The 15586-nt window shown below is 38.6% G+C and overlaps 1 protein-coding gene across 2 annotated transcripts; it reads right to left on the bottom strand.

The window, feature by feature from the left end:
• Positions 1-1387: 1387 nt before the first annotated feature.
• Positions 1388-15451, bottom strand: Dram2 (DNA damage regulated autophagy modulator 2). Of its 2 annotated transcripts, none has more exons than XM_051165605.1 (7): positions 15321-15451; positions 9613-9680; positions 8181-8320; positions 5308-5485; positions 4448-4530; positions 3461-3553; positions 1388-1629 (listed from the first exon to the last, which is right to left on the bottom strand). In XM_051165605.1, the coding sequence occupies exons 1-7, from the start codon at positions 15449-15451 to the stop codon at positions 1519-1521; spliced, it is 804 nt and encodes a 267-aa protein (XP_051021562.1). In that variant the 3' UTR covers positions 1388-1518. The 2 variants fall into 2 exon arrangements, with proteins under 2 accessions (XP_051021562.1, XP_051021563.1); XM_051165606.1 differs by having other exon boundaries at positions 8250-8320; positions 15321-15400.
• Positions 15452-15586: the final 135 nt, after the last annotated feature.

Raw genomic sequence — 15586 nt, 5'->3', positions numbered from 1 at the left:
ATCAATCTTGACTGAAATGTCTCCCTTGTTAACTGTTTCTTGGCACAGGTCAATACTCCATTTCTGTCTACAATACTTTCTCAAAACTTGTTAATGATGCCTGTATTTAACTATCCTTGAAGCCCACAGCTCTACCACATAAACAGTGTTTCTTAAATTCTTCCTTGAGCTATTTAAAACTTTTTCTCACCATCTTCTCTTCTAAGCTCCATATCTTCTAAAAATATAAACTATGCCAGTATTCATCAAAGATTCTTTTACAAATTAGTTTGGCACTGGGAACTTTCTAGGTCACAATTTCCTTCCTTTGAATCTTAGTGGGAATCTAGAAACCATCCTTTATCTACACAGAGACCTAAATGAAAACTTTACAATCACTTGTATGACAACAGGAAACGATCCACTTATCACTATTATCTTATAGCTAGGTTTTTATTTTGGACTTCAGTCTTTTTCAGATCAAGGTTCTAAAAGATCACATTCCAATAAAAGGGTTAAATTCCTGATCAAAAGTATTTTTACTAGTAAGCATACTTTTCTCTAAATGAAAAGCAAAGAAGATCCTAGCTGTAGTGTAGAGTAACTTTTACTTGTTATTAATCACATCTACTTTTGCTTACCGACTTTGCAAACTTAGGAACATTAACCTTTATCTTATTATAACATTTATTTAGGTGTATAGGTGAGCTTGTATGGAGGTCAGGAGAAAGTGGTATAAAGGAGTCTCCTTTTCTTTCCACCATGTAGGTCCTACATACTGAACTCAGGTGGTCAGGCTTGGTAGCAAGGGATCAGCAACATCATCGGCCATTAGCCATTATTTTTATAAAGAACAAAATGGTACCATATTTGCAACAAATACCCCTCTCTTTCACTGTAACTAAAAATCTAAAATCAGAGGCCAGGCTTTATGAAATTATTGTAAGCACATATGCTAGATCTGCTAGTATTCATGTGGCCAGAATCAAATAAATACCCACTGATTGTGCGTGTGTGTGCGTGTGTGTGCGTGTGTGTGACATAACAACGTGTTTTTAAGCACTATAATAAATGTACTAACATAGTAAAACTTCAACTTTAAGCCCCAATTTATAAATGGTCTGCTGACCGGTGGTGATTACTGTGGTCAGGGAAAATGTCTCTCATAAAAGTGTTCCTCACAGATGGCTTAAAAATGACTTACAAGATGTTTACGGCCAGATACCCAGGTGACTGGTACACTGTAGGCTGTTTTTCTCCAGTAAAGTAGCAAACAGTACAACACTATTATCCTTTGGTTTTATTTTCTGGGATTACAAAAACATCTAGAGATAAATGTTTTTTAGACAGTCTTCTTAATTTTATCCTTTAAGAAAGCTTGTCAGACGGCTCATTACATTTCCCCTCACTATCATCCTTCATTCACGCCATTGTCAGCCTTGATGTATGGATTCAAAATTTCTGAGTATAATAAGCAACTTTTGTTCATCTTTCCTCAGTCCCTGAGAATCACACTCATGGAAGAAATACTTTATCCCTTCATTGAAAATCTCTGGAAAGCAATGGTGTTCTTTCATTGGTAACAGGGCAAGGAGCAGAGTCATAGAGGGTTAATCCTTGTAAATTGGCTTCCACTCGTAAAGTTATTTTCTGTAACAAAAAAGAAAATTATATAGAGAAGTTTGGTCCACACAAGAGACTACCTCTTCACTGTGTTCCACAGGGTTCGCTTATGTAGTCAGAGATACAAACTGATCTAATGGGGAACAGAAAGTCACTGCTACAGCCTTTCATCAGGCTGCAAAGTGATTAAATAAGCAAATCATCCCCAGGATCAAGTGAAACAGAAAAATGACCTTCTTTCCTCAGTAAGTTTCCTGAGTTTTTAGATGTCCTTAAATCAAAGGATGGATAAAGAAAATGTGATACATTTACACAATGGAATGAATACTACTCAGTTATTAAAAACAAAGACATCATGCAATTTGCAGGCAAATGGATGGAACTAGAAAATATTACCCTGAGTGAGGTAACCCAGACCCAGAAAGACACACAAGCATGGTATGTACTCATTTATAACTGGATATTAGTCACAAAGTACAGGGTAGGGTAACCATGCTACAGTCCACAGACCCAAAGAAGCAAGTGACAAGGATGGCCCAAGGGAGGATGCTTGACTCTTACTCAGAAGGGGGAATAAGACAGACATCTACAGTAGATGGAGGCGGGCACTGGGCGGGACATGGGTAAGGAGGGGGACAACAACGGGGATCACTGAGGGGGAGAGAGAACAGAAGTTCTTGGGAGGAATTTCTGGGATATGTGTGGAGGTCCCTGGAGTCTATGGGGATGACCCTAGCTGGCACTTATAGCAGCGAAAGGGATATGGAGCCTCAAGTCTTTACCTCCTGTGGCCAGGTGGAACTTTCAGTAGAGGGAGGGAAGGGGATGCCAACCTACCCATAAAACCTTCGGCCCAAATTTCGCCCTGTCTACAAAAAGTGCAGGAATAAAGATGGAGCAGAGATTGAGGGAATGGCCAACCAATGAGCAGCCCAACTTGAGACTCACCCCTTGGGAGAGAGCCAACATCTGACACTATTAAGGATACTCTGCTATGATTGCAGACAGGAGCTTCCTATAACTGTCTTCTGAGAGGCTTCATCCAGCTGCTGATGAAAACAGATGCAGAGACGCACAGCCAAATAATAGGCAGAATGCAAGGAGTCTTGTGGAAGAGCGAGATGAAGAACTGAGGGAGCAGGAGGGGTCAAGGACACCACAAGAAGACCTACAGAGTGAACTAATCTGGGCCCATGGGGGTTCACAGAGACTGAACCACCAACCTAGGAGCATATATGGGCTAGATCTAGGCCCCCTACACATATGAAGCAGTGTGCAGCTTTGTCATCATGTGGGTCCCCTACCAATGGGAGTAGGGGCTTTTTCTGACTCTGTTGCCTGCCTTTAGATCTCATTCTTCTAGCTGGGCTGCCTTGTCTAGCCAGCAGGAGAAGATAAGCTTAGTCGTGCACTCATGAGGGGCCTCCCTTTCTCTGAAGAGAAGGGCAAGGGGGTGGGGAAAGGGGGTGTGAGGGCAGGACTGTGAGGAGAAAGTGGCCTGTGATCAGGCTGTAAAGTAAAAATAAAGTAATGAAAAGTGTTTCCTATTTTATTGTTTGTTTTATTTGTTTTTGGCTAGGTATTAGGGCTGGGCCTATGTGAGTGCATAGAGATTACGGCATTAATTTCTTCCGATGTGTTTTGCAACTTCATTATCCAGGCTGAACCTTACTTGCAGCACACTACTTCCTCAAACCTAGAAACAATCTCAAAGACGTTACTCTCACTGTGTCAGAGTCTCTGGTACCAGATTTTGAAGCGCTAATTTTAAAAAAGGACAAGCGAATCGGCCAATGAAATATTCTGCTATTCCATGTGAAGGAAGTTTTACTGAATAAAATTAAAACCAATTTCTTACCTGAAAATCACGAATGTAACTCAGGAAAAATCCAAAGAAGGAAAACGACAAAGACCACTCTGCTGACGTACTGATCAAGTGAACCACATAACACTCAAGTCAAAGGGGAAAAAAAGAGATTTCTGTGAAATTTTATTTTAAAAATCTACAGTGTTTTTCAAATTAAGCAACATCAAATTCTTACAGATCAATTTTCCTTCTGAAAAATCAACCTTTGGTTTCTGAACATGTTTTAAGAATTGCATGAATTGAGACTAGCTATGAGTACTTCCTGAACTATTAGAACAAATAAAATTTCCACTAAATAACCAAGACAAAATAAAACCTACACTGTATAACCAAGGAATTACAGCTTTCCCTCAACCACAAAATTCATAAATCAAGACCTATAATCACTTAGGAGGCTGAGGGAAGATCACAATTTTAAGGTCAGTCAGACCACTGAGTGAAATTAAAAATACCCCCACCCACCTACACACACACCCCACATACACAAAGTATGCATATGTGTATATATTTGAATAAAATTCATAAAATGACACTAGGAAAAGTTCAAAAATACTTATTATAGACTTTCATAAAGGCTATTTTTAGAGTTTGCACACTGACTTACAATTATTATATAGGGGTGGGAGATATGGCCCAATGGTTAAGAGTGCTTGATGCTTTTCCAGAGAAACCAAGTTTATTTCCTAGCTCCCTTGCAGGCAGTTCCTATCTGCCTGTTAATACAGCTCCAGAGGATTCAATGCACTTTTCTGGCCTCTGCAGGCATCTGTGTCTATACACATGGCATACAGACACACACAAGTGAAGACATATTTGAAATGAAAATAAATCTTTAAAAAATTACACACATTCTCTCTCTCTCTCTCTCTCTCTCTCTCTCTCTCTCTCTCTCTCTCTCTCTCTCTCTCTCTCTCTCTCACACACACACACACACATACACACACATACACACACACTTTATAGACTTCAAGCTCTTACTTTGTCCCCAGGTTTCCAGTGTAGTTTCTGTACTTCATCAAAACTAAGACCACTACTATAAAAAATTGATGAGGAAATCAGCACTATAAAAAAGTAAGTCAAGGAAGACTCTCAGAGATCTGAAGCTTTCAATTTATAAATCATTAAAAAAAAAAAAAAGAAGAAGAAGAAGTCAAGGAAGACTCTCAGAGACCTGAAGGTTTCAACTTGTAAATCATTTTTTTTAAAAATCACTTTAAGGGCTAGCTTTTGTTGCTATGGCCCAATCCTATTTCTTTAAAGAATTAATGTCACATGTCAGTACTAAAACTAAAGCTCTATCCAGAGGAACCAGAAAATGGTTTACATCATGCCCTTTCCTCTTGGCTCAAAAATTTGCAGCTCTACTGTAAGTTTTCTATAGTGAGCAAATACTTCTTCCTTGTTATTTTATTTATTTATTTATTTATTTTTAGAGTATGACTATGCCAAACATTATTTCTGTTCCTGACTCAAGCACTAATTTCAGTCTGAACTTCATGTATAAACACACAATGCCCTTTAGTCTAGGGTGACTTTAAAGGGACGGGGGAGCATATGTTGCTCCTGCAGAGGACCAAGATTTGGATCCCAGCATACACATGGTAGTCCTAGGTCATGTATAAGTTCAATTACACGGTATCTGATACCCTCTTCCTATGCCATGGCTATCAAGTATGTGGATGGTGCACTTACATACATGTAGGTAAAATACCTATATACATCAAGTAATATAAAAAATTAAAATTTAAAAAATTGTACTTACATTGTACCCATTGTCCTCACTTGTTTTGTTATTCTATTTCTTTGAATAGTAAACCACACTTTAGGATAAAGGATACTGGTAAGTGCACTGACTCCACACCAGATAGTCAACAGTAGTCGGACCCAGAAGACCTGTTTGCTGTGAATTTTGGGCTGCATTAGGTAGGAAAGGACGGTCTGAACAAGCGTGTATAGTGAGCCCATACTAAAGGCAAGGACACCTCCACATTCATGTACAACAAATAGTGTTGACTTCTGAGAAGCAGAAGAAAGTCAGTCAATGAGAGAAACTAACAACATGTGGCAACACATCATTTAAAAGCACAAGCCAGATAATTCAACAGGGTATTTGCTGTGTGGAGCTATGCAGATTCCTCGAGTCACTTCTGCAAAATACTGGAAGATTATAGTGAAAGCAGATGACTTCATTTGCCAGCAATGAAAATAGTGACAATAATCCATGTATTCTGTTTTATGTTTTACTTGCTTAGTATTTTTATTTGGCTCTATTAGGTGTCAGGTACCTTTTAAAGTCATTAATATGTAAATGAATGACACAGACGCTCAGCATTCAGTTTCTCTTCACAAAAATACACAAAATCAAATAATAAACCTCAGAAATGAGGACAGTGACAGTAAGGTACACAACAGTAATAATGATTTAAAGAAGAGTAAGTAGGTTAAAGAGCAGAGAGCTAGGGGTATCAGGGGGAGAGAGTTTAAATTTAACTGTACTTTAAGGCCCTCATGGCACCAAAGAGTTTGTCATTGATTATGCCACAGGGATGGTTACTAGTTTGTATTGATTATTCCACAGAGCTTATTATGTCACAATGTTCCCTTATTTACTTACATTTACTTTCTAACATTTTATGTTCCATCTGTTTAAAAGTGACAACCATCAAGCTCAAATTCCTATAATCAATGTTTTAAATCAAATTTTGGTTGACTCGCTGTTCTTTTTTTTTTTTTTTAATTGGTGGTGTTTATATTTCTTTTAGTAGAAAAGGCACATTGTAATATTTGGCACAGAGGGAGCAAAATGACGAAGAGAACAAAGGAAGGGCAGGGCTCAGTTTTCTTATTTTACATCAGCTGTAAATCTACAAACCAGCTGATTTGCTATCTCTCAGTTAATTGCTACAGGTGATTCTCAACTTATAGAAATCGCAGATTTTGATTCTTCAAAGGCTCTGGTTTCTCTTCTCGGGAGAGTGGGCTAGTTGATGATCAAAGGCTTGAGTACTGTGCCTCATAAAACTAAATCAGCAGAGGGAGACATAGCTCCATGAAGAACTATCTTAACACCAAATAAAACTTGTAGTGCCAGGAATGGGTTATACCTAAGGGAGTTGTTGGCCAAAAGGGCCCCATGAGACCCTCCAAACAACTTAGGGTATTGTCAAAGTTATTGGTTGCTTCTACAAACTGATAGTAAGGCCCACTGCTGAAAAACGACACCTACGAGTCTCAGTAAACACGCAGAAGTCATGCTGTTGCCTAACTAGAGTTTTTCCCCCTACTGGACTAGTTCATGGTACTGGAGGGCCAACTTCGCACGCTACCTAAGGAGAAAGGTAAACATCAATCAGTCCAGTTGCAAACCCTTCACTCTACAATAGTGATCTGCCTACAAGATATGTTGGTTCAACAGAGGCACAAAATGTGTAGGCGTAACCAACCACAAGCTGATTACGAGCTGGAACTCATGTCTGTCTGACACTGCTGAGGTGGCCAAGAACCGAAGGTTAGATAGGTCATGGACCTAGGGGAAAACCGAATACTACTTTCTACTGTAGTAAGCCACTAACAACATGGACTTTCTTACAGATGCTAGGATTATCTTAATTAATACCCAGTGAGACTATGCTAAAAGATATTATTACAGGTTAACCATCCTTAATCCAAAAATCCAGAAATTCAAATGTTCCAAAATTAAGACTTTTCTAAGCACCCCCAAAATTCTAAAATCTGAAACACTCTCAATCATAAACACTCCAGACATGCTACCCAACCCACTAGTAACTATGAATAAACAGGAGAGGGTAGTCAGGAACAGAATAGGCATTGCACAGATATGAAATGCACAAAACACAGTAGGTCTCTACATAAGAGGCATTTATTTTAATAACTATTAGATGGTAAAGAGTTTATATATGCCTAAATTGAAACTATAAAGAGTGTAAAGGGACTAATGAAAGAGCACCATGTGCCCAGCATGGAGCCAGTATTGCTAATGACTCCTCAGAGAATGCCGATGGCCAGAAAGGGAGAAAGTTTACAGTCATGGGCTTCTATAGGGACATTTGCCTCCATGAGGGACTCCACTGTCAGTGACGATGCCCTACGAATACACTGGCGAAAGGCACCCTAGCCGTTTCAGTTTGTTTCAATGTACTGTGTGGTGTTTACCCAACAGAAAGCCTTAACAACAACGCTCCACCCTTTCATCTCACATGAATGTATTTGGTGAAGGTGGACTGCTATGTTAAGGTTAAAGTATCCTGAAAAAAAGCTGGAAAAGGAACAGATTCTCCCTTACTTCCACAGGTACAGGAGTCCTGGGCTACAAGCAAGGACACAAGGTAGATGACTATGACTTACCAGGCATACCACAAACAAAATAAAGTATAGATCTGCAACGTGTCACTTCCTATAAGTAGCATCCGCTCTGTTTGACCCTGAGGTAACCTCCAACTAAGTATAAGGAAGTCTGTAAGTAAGTGTCCTGACCACCCAGAGAAGCAGATCTAATTATTCATGTCCGTTTAGATCACTATGAATTTTTTCTTATAGTGACAGTAGCTGTTTCTAGAAGAGTCTAATGACACAGCTGAATTGTGTTAGTGAAGAGAACAGGAAAAGCATGTGGCTGAATAGCTCAGCTTTCCATTTTAGTTCAGATACCCAAACATTCAGGAAAACACCCATACTGGGTTAAAAAACAAACCTGGAAATTCGCCACAAGGCAAAGTCCTAAACAACTCAGAATCCCAAGCGCAAGGCCAGCCTTGTTTACTTTGATGATAAGGGTCTCCTCAGGATTTAGTGCTTGAACTTGCTTGTAACGGACATATATGGTAGCCATGCCTGGGAAGAGAGAAATTGAAAAACAATAGAGCTCACAAAGGTCGGCCGCTATCCAGATAGGCACACTGTCCTTTTAACATTAATTTGAAAGGAGAATGAAAAAAAAAAAAAAGAAGAAGAAGCTGCAGACTGTAGATTTTGAAGAAATTTTACAGTCACAAAATAGAACTACTTGAACCTCTATGTGCCTGGGTAAACCATTTACATTTAACCCATAATATTTTTAGGATCAGCATCAACGTCAATAGCAGAATCTGGATGGGCCATACACAGACAAAAATAAACAAAACGCTCCCCTACTCATCCTCGTAGTGTTTAATTTTACATTACCACAGGCAGCCTCAAACAGCTACAGAGTTAGACAACTCAGAAGTATAATAAACACGACAGTTGCATGCTTTGTAGACATGTTTCTAAAGTGTGGAAAGACAAAACACATTTTTATAAATTATTTTCCTAATTTCTAGTTTTTCAATGTTTTTATTTATTTGTGTGTGTGTGTGTGTGTGTGTGTGTGTGCGCGCGCGTGTGCGTGTGCGTGTGCGTGTGTGTGTGTAGGTCATTACACAGTCTTTGGGAGCTGGTTTTCTCCTCCCATGTGGGTTCTGGGGACTGAACTCAAGGTTGTCAGACGCAGTTAGCAAGTATCATTACTTCTCGAGCCATCTTGCCAGCCCTATTTTCTCTTGTCATGCAAGCAAATAATACGTATTGAATTTGCTGATGAAATTATTTTAAATGATCATATTTAATGATAAAATATTTTATTAAACTAATAAAACCAGGCTCACAAAGAAGAGCTTGAATATAATACACTACAGTGAGTTCTGTAGCATTAGAATATTAACCAAAAATGAAAACACAATTCCATTTCTATTCTTAAACTTTTAAACTGGTTATCATGAAAGAAGTTAGTTGTCATCAGTTTTACCTTCAATTTATGATGTCGTACTGGTTGTTTAGGAAGCTTACCTAAGGTCCCAAGGCATGTTTGGGTGTGCTTGCAACCTCTGTTTGGATAAGAAGGTCACTTATAACCGTATAAACTCTTTCTTCAAAGTGTATTTTTATGCGTTGACATTTCTATCTGAGTTCCCTTCTCCCGGTCCCCTTGTAAGGCAGTGATATAACCAAGAGTTTTCTTTCTTAGGAACATAATTATAATCTATAATTTAGTAAAAACACATTCTCAAGTACCACCAGATAATCAGTGATATATTATTTAAAGAAGAAAAACAGCAATTTAACTATTCATTTTGTATGCTAAAACCACTCTCATGTCTATTACTTACCTAAAACTGCAGCAATATTTAGCATAACTCCGAAGAGGCAACTTTCTGGAGGTACTGTCCCAGTGTCACTGAAAGACAATGCATGTAGGGTTCTTTGAGTTTATAAATATTTGACTACCTCTTTTCTGTCATTTCAGATCATTTTTCATTTCCACACAGCAGAAATCAACAAAAACCAATCTAAAATTAACTAAAGATAATCCTTGAAATGGTAAAAGTATGTAATGCATTTACCCAGGGTTAATCAATGCATCAGCCTCCCCAGAATCTTCCATCAGCAGCACTGGCCCTTTCAGTGCTCTCATTTCTGTGTACCTGTTCTTGACTGCCTGGACTTCAGTTAATACGTGTTCACCAATGGACCTTAAAAATACTTGTCAAACAACAGCATTCATCGATTATTGACTTAGCTAGGCTTTTATTGCTGTGAAGAGATACCATAGCCATGGTAACTCTTATAAAAGAAAACATTTAATTGGGGCCAGCTTACAGTTTCAGAGGGTTAGTCTATTTTCACCAATAGTAGGAACCCAGAATTCAAATCTGGATCGGCAGGCAAGGGGAAGACAGAGTGACACTGGAAGCCTCAAAGCCCATCCCTGATGACACACTTCCTCCAACAAAGCCACACCCACTCCCACAAGGCCACACCTCTTAACAGCGCCACTCCCTGTGGGCCCATTTTTATTCAAACCACCACAGTTAGCACTTCTGGAAGGAAAGTCAAAAGGAAAACAAATCTGACAAAACTTCCATGCTCATGGAACTCTCATTCAGGACCCATTTTGAGCATCGCCTTACTTTTAACCTTGGATCATTTTTCTAGTAGACAGTGACTGACAACACTCTGTCCAGTTTCCTCAAAATTACTTACCACACAGCAATGCAATGGATCTGCTTACATTCCTAATCTCCAGGGCACTATGGGCTACTACACACACACCCTGATGGAAAACAAATTACTTAAAAACTATAAATCTTTGGGTACATCCTCTTTTTCTCTTAGCTCTGTTTTTTTTCTTTTGCTAATTGGTGCCATTCATTCCCAGCTTTGCTGGATCAATACAAGGATGAAATAAAATGTGAGGTAATGATATAAACTGTCCAACACAGGTGAGACATCCACTGAGCTTTACTGTCTTTCCTTGTCTTCAAACTAACTACTGTAAACATTAAAAAGAAAAAGGTGTTATTCCAGAACATACAACTGGTGGTTACTGACGTGATATAACGGCCACTACTGCACCTTTAAAGATATCCTCGCCATGTTGTTCACTCTTTAGTTTGTAGGCATCACAACTGGATAGGACTGTTGACTGTTCTTCTCTTTGGCAGCTTGCATAGCACATTCTAATACTATGGAAGCTAGTCCTCAGGGAGGGGGGCTTCCAGGTCATTCTCAGCTTGATTACCTGAGTCCTGTGTTTAACATACACGTGTCTCCAGCAATAGGGACTTACTTTCAAATTCTGTGAGGCAAACAAGAGCAACAGCAACAGTTTATACTTTATAGTCTTTGGGGAATTGCTTGGACTCCCCTGACTAACAAGACAAAAGAAGTTTCTCATGCTTATGCTGGGTAGTCTATGGCTGTTGCGGGGAGAATTCTATCACTCCATGTGGCAAATTTTCATTCAAGTTACATATTGGGGGGTGTGTGTGTGTGTGTGTGTGTGTGTGTGTGTGTGTGTGTGTGTGTGTGTGTGTGTGTACACACTACTTACATATATACTATACTATATATACTACTTATAAATCATAAATAATACTACTTATGAATTCACTTTTGAAGTAAACTGTATGTCTTTTGAGACTGTTACTTTTTAGATAGCATCTACAAACTGAAAGTAAATATATATATGTATATATTTGCATATATTATATGTAAGCTTAGCTAAACATAAACTATGATTTCATATGGCTTTTTCAAACATCCTTAGTGTTTGGAGGTAGGGACTGGAGATGAGAGAGAACATGCAGGATTCTGGGTCTCTGTTACCAAACTCAACATAACCTTTCCTCGATTGAGCTCTTTACCTGAACATTTCATGTTTCCACTTTTCATTACATCTTAATTGTACTCTGTGGTGTATTTGTACTATAATTTTATTATCCATTCATCAATTGAAGGCCCTTTAGGTTGTTTCCATTTTCTAGCTGTTGTGAATCGACTGCCAGTGATCATGGTTGAGTAACTATCTGTAGACCAGGATGTTGAATCCTTTCAGCAATAGGCCAAGGAGTGGGAGTATGGCTGGGTCATGTACAGATTTACTTTTAGCTTTGTAAGGATTCCATACACTGATTTCCAGAGTAGCTGCATCAGTTTGTCGTCCCAACAACAGTGCATGAGGGTTCTCTTTACCCATCGTTGGTAGCTTTGTTGTCTGTTGATCTTAGCCATTTGACTGGTGTATGACGAAACCTCAAAGGAGTTTTAATTTGTATTTCTCTAATTGCTAAGGATGTTAAGTACTTTTTTGAGATATTTCTTAGCTATTTTAATTTCTTCTTTTGAATTCTGTTCAGATGCATATTTCTTGGCTTTTTTTTTTTTTTTAGTTCTTTACACATTTTGGATATTCATCCACTATCAGATATATATATATATCTGGCACAGGTTTCTTCCGTCGTGTGGCTCCGCTTCACTGGACTGACCGTTTTCTTTGGTGTACAGAAACTTCTTCTAGTCCAATGACTGGCACCCTATCTGAAGAACCACTATTTACGAATTCACTTTTGAAGTGAATTTTGTATCTTTTGAGACTGTTATTTTTTAGATAGTACCTACAAACTGAAAGTAAATCCTTTTGCCGAATATTTGGTTTAGCTTAATTGTGTATCTTGCAGATCAAAGAAATAAACCTAAGAGACATATAGATACTACAGTTTAAATATCTTAGTACCAAAGAAAGAGCTCATGGTAATAACAAGTTTATCATAAATAGAAGCAGAAGGAGACGGGGGTGGAGGGAAGTGTCCCGGGTACTTGGAAAGATCACAGACAAGGTTGGTGGAGAACTGAAGCACTCAAGACACTCAGTAACTCCTAAGGTACAGAAAGCTCCAAAATGTAAGAAGACAAGTTTTCAGAAGGGGAAATAAAAATGCTGACAGGCCCACACCAATCTTAGGTATGTATCTTCTTGCAGAGTTACAAGGCACTGTCTGGCTCCTTGGCTACTTGTTTCATTTACCAAATCATCATCAGAAATGAACATGTGAAATCATAAAAAGTTCGGAAGTTTATAAACATCGCTAACTTGCACCCACTTTGTGTATGACTGTGTGGTATCACTACTCTAGAAACCACAAACACGTGGTATCCTCTGAATCACTCTTATTTGTCAAAGCTTTACCCGACAGTGTTAGTGGTCCAACTAATCCTTCTGTTTATCACTGTTTTAAAGTTGGCCATTTTTTGTATCAGAAAGGTTATCTGTCAGAAAGTAAGTAAAGAAAGAAATGAGACAACTGCAACAAACACACACACACACACACACACACACACACACACACACACACAAATACTATTTAGACAACCAAAAAAGAAAAAAAAAGCCAGCTGACTCAGTGTCTCTAAGATAATGTTTCAAAGGTTTCAGCTACATTCCAAGTAGAATTATTTAGATTAAAACACCAGGGCTTGATGAGTTGTACTTAGGGACAGTGTTTCCCCACCTCTAAATCTATTTAATTCCTGTAACTATTCCTCTATTCCTATTTAATTCACCCTTTCTTTATAAGAATGTTTTTAAACTTTAGTATCTTAGAAACCATTCATAATTATTTTTATTATGTTAACTGTATGAATGCATGAAAATACCTGGCAGTGTCAAATTAAAGTATTTTTACCTCCCTGTATATTCAGCAATACCACATAGAGAAATAAATACATGCACATTCCAGCACAGAGTAATGTCAAGTTGTGAATATAGTCTTTATTATCATATTATTTCTAAAAGCCAGAGGGGAGGGGAATATTCAGTTAACATCTTATTACTTTTATGAAGTAAAAAATACTAACAGTGAGAAAAAGAAAAAAGGAAAAGAAAATGGAGAAAGAATCCTTTAAAACCATAGATGACAAAACAAATTCTGGAAGGAAAGCTATCAAACCACCTCTCATCTTCAAAGGCAAGAAGTTCAGGAGTGAAAAAGGGACTTTCAATTTAGGTTTTAAAAAAAGTGCTCACTTTTAACTTAAACATAAGTGTGTGCCTATGTGGGCCAGGACAAAGCATCAAGTCCTCTGAAACTGGAGTTACAGGTAGTTGGGAGCCACTCTATGTGCATACTGGGAATCAACTGTGGGTCCTCTGCAACAGCAAGCATTTTTAATGGCTGAGTCTGCCCTAATGACTTCCTGTTTATAAGTAGTACCATCTTGTTAAAAGTTTGTGACAATAATTTCTTCTGTTTCTGTATTTTAAAAAGATGGGGTGCGGGAAGTTGGAAAGATGGCTCTCTGTACTCAACAGTCCTTGCTGCTCTTACAAAGGACCTGGTTTCAGTTCTCGGCACTCACATGGCTGAGTAGAACCCTCTTTAACTGCAGTTCCAGGGGCTTAGACACTCTTAACCTGGCTTCCGTGGGCACCAAGCATTGCACACATGTTGCAGGCTAAATAACCATAAGAATACAATTTAAAAGTGATTATAAACCTAGTACACACCCATTATTAAATTGTTAAGTTTTAAAAATTCAAAAATATAATTATTGATACGAATTTTGTCAGGAACATCTAACCAGCAAGTCATGAATAGAACACAGTCCCTAGAGTAAAATTGCAGGCACAAACCCTGGTTCATCACTGCCTGAGCAAATCACAGACCTTCCCAGGACCTTACTCCTTCTGGGATACAGATATTGAATGTTTTGGAGGTTTAGTCTATAGCAAAGCATTATGGGTAGGTGTGAGGCCTAGAAAAGGCCTTTAGATTACTGTGTGTGTACACATAAAGGGAACACAAATCTCTGGCCTCCTCCTTGCTTGCTTTTGCTTTCAGGTCACGAGATGAGTACCTCTGTTCCTGATGTACGACTGCCATGATGTTTGCTTTGTCCCAGGCTTAAGGCAACAGGAACAATTATTGGTGGTCTGAAAATTCTGCAATAGTAAGTCAGATAATCCTTTTCTCTTTATAAGCTGATTATTTTACATATATATCACAGTAACGTAAAGATGGCCACAGAGCCTCTTAAGTGACGATGGATTTCTCTACCTAATTTCTCAATTACCTAAGCACAAAGAAAACTTAAAACATTACCTTGTCACACAATAAGCCAATAAATATTTGCCAATACTTCTGTTTTACTAACATTACTATTTGTTTGAAACTTTTTTTTTAATTTTAAGAGGAAAGTAATTCCAATTCCAGGTTTTGAGGCAAACTCAAGACACTAAGAGGTTAGAATCTATTAACTAAATGACTCTTATCTCACAATTCCCATATTTTTCTATTTCATGGAAAGAATCAAAGGAAAGTTCTATTTGATGTTCCCTTTGCTAAAAAGGCAGTATAAAAACTTGAATTTTCAAGTGAAAGTTGAAATGCCGGGTTCAATGTAAACTATGAATTGGTCATACAGACTCTCCATGGTTTGGGAAAGTAGCTTGCTGGTGGAGCACTTCTCTGGACTGACTGTGTTCAAGCGCCAGGACTAGGAGGAAGTCACATCTCTGTGACCAACGCCTTTCACTGACCTGATGAACGGCAGCGCAGGATCAACATGGCGGAGAGTTGTTGCGGTGATGTATGAGAAGGCGAAGGTAGCGGACGTCCAAATGACCAGGACTGACGGCAGGAAACAGAGGCCCTGCTGAAACCACCACATTTCAGACACGCCTTCTGAACAGAAAAAACAAAACAAAAAACAAATGAGAAACAGTGATTGATAAGTTTCCTCTGCTCTCACTCTGCAAGCACCCCCACACTTGTGCTCTCACCCCACAAGCATCCTCCACACACC

Source organism: Acomys russatus, chromosome 23 (genome assembly GCF_903995435.1).
Source record: "Acomys russatus chromosome 23, mAcoRus1.1, whole genome shotgun sequence".
Classification (NCBI taxonomy): domain Eukaryota; kingdom Metazoa; phylum Chordata; class Mammalia; order Rodentia; family Muridae; genus Acomys; species Acomys russatus.
This window is presented reverse-complemented; position numbering and strand designations above follow the sequence as displayed.